A 1,544-nucleotide genomic window follows, 5' to 3' on the forward strand; every position below is an offset into this window, starting at 1 on the left:
TTAAAATTAAAATCGCGTTCTTAATCTTATCTTAATGATTGGAAAATGATAATGATAATCGATAGTACACAACATATCCTACTATAAATTATAATTTCAATCTGCGTATGAGAGTACGGAATGCATAATAAATACAATCATTCAGATGATAGACGCATGTTAAAAACTGAGAACAATATTTGAATCATTTTGAACTTCAGTTATTCTATCAATAATTTCATCTTCGCTTTGAGTTTCACAGTCTATAAATGTAATTGTCATACACTTGCACGAATGAGTGAGAATATAAATGCTACACGGCAGACTATAATGCGACATGCGATAGATAGACGAAAAAATTCGAGGCGATGTAATAAAAATTATATGAATGATTTTTTTGCTTTTTTGATTGCCAATGGTGTTCAGTTAATATAATCTTAATTTTAGTAGTACATATTTTTTAAAGGCAATGTGAGCAATTTTTGTAATTTGTAGTCTATAAAAGTCTGAGAACGTTTCCTTCACAAAGGAACATTTATTTGGTGCAATTTAAGCAATAGATCCCCTTCAAATTGCCAGACCCTCATCTGTTTACGGTAAGGGTCACTGAATAGCTTGTGTGAATGTGCTATGTATCAAGTGTCTAGGTTAAGTTATGGTGGTGATTGACATGTGTTCACGTAGGGAACGTACATATGTAAATTATGTATTTTTATTATTGTCTTCTTTACCTTAAGTTAGTATTTTGGTGAAAAGGCTGATTTATAACACCTACAACTGGAATTCCAGTGGTTTTCGAATAAACGCCAATAAGAACAGTCACGCATCTCAATCCTTTTGTATAAATTCCACACTCATGTCTCTCTTCTTTACCAGTAATATATTCTGACGTCGAATCTGTGCAATGTAAATGTAATAAATGTATATTCTACATATTTTCAAAAATATTTATATTCCTAACAAACGTGCCTATGGGATCAATCCATATTCCTAATGTAGAACAATCAAAACTGATGTTTTCTTTTGGGAAGATGGTATTAATTTCTTTTAAGGCTATTTCTGCATACACTTCGTTAGTTAGCATTTCTGCTGCTTCAATGTTTCCATCGAGTACTTTTTGTAGCATTAGTTTTGTTTCTTCTGGATTTTCCGAAATTTGTACGCTCACCTTTTCGCCTAATGCATTTTCAAATGTATTGTTTTCTTCCCCTCGTATATCATCTTTTATTTTTGGGAACTGTCGCAAAATTTAAATTCATTAAAAATGTTTTTCAGTTACCTACTTATTATTTTTTTTAGTCATATAGTTCATGCGTGTAAACTTTTGAAAGTTGCAGTTCCCAATTATTTTCCAAAGCTGAATGGGGCACCAAGCGCCACCTAACGAAAAGCATCCATAACAATAATAATGTAAGGAAGTAATTTTCAATTTTCCACTTTAATCTACAATGCCTTTTTAAAGTAATACAAAATTGTTGCAACGGGATTATTATTTATAAATGAAAATATAGTAATAAAAAAATAATAAAAACAATACAAAAGTTATTGCTTTTTATTGTCTTTCT

The 1,544-nt window shown here is 30.6% G+C and overlaps 1 protein-coding gene across 1 annotated transcript in view; it reads right to left on the reverse strand.

The window, feature by feature from the left end:
* The window catches only part of LOC108740125 (inositol polyphosphate 1-phosphatase), a 17,793-nt gene that overhangs the window by 14,991 nt on the left and 1,258 nt on the right, over positions 1-1,544 (reverse strand). Inside the window, exons 2-3 of the mRNA XM_025977794.1 lie at positions 949-1,216; positions 711-876 (exon numbers count right to left, since the gene is read on the reverse strand). Of these exons, the coding sequence (XP_025833579.1) occupies positions 711-876; positions 949-1,216 (434 nt within the window). The remainder of the gene's footprint in view (positions 1-710; positions 877-948; positions 1,217-1,544) is intronic.

The sequence above is a fragment of the Agrilus planipennis genome, unplaced genomic scaffold (genome assembly GCF_000699045.2).
Source record: "Agrilus planipennis isolate EAB-ADULT unplaced genomic scaffold, Apla_2.0 scaffold87, whole genome shotgun sequence".
In the NCBI taxonomy this organism is placed as follows: domain Eukaryota; kingdom Metazoa; phylum Arthropoda; class Insecta; order Coleoptera; family Buprestidae; genus Agrilus; species Agrilus planipennis.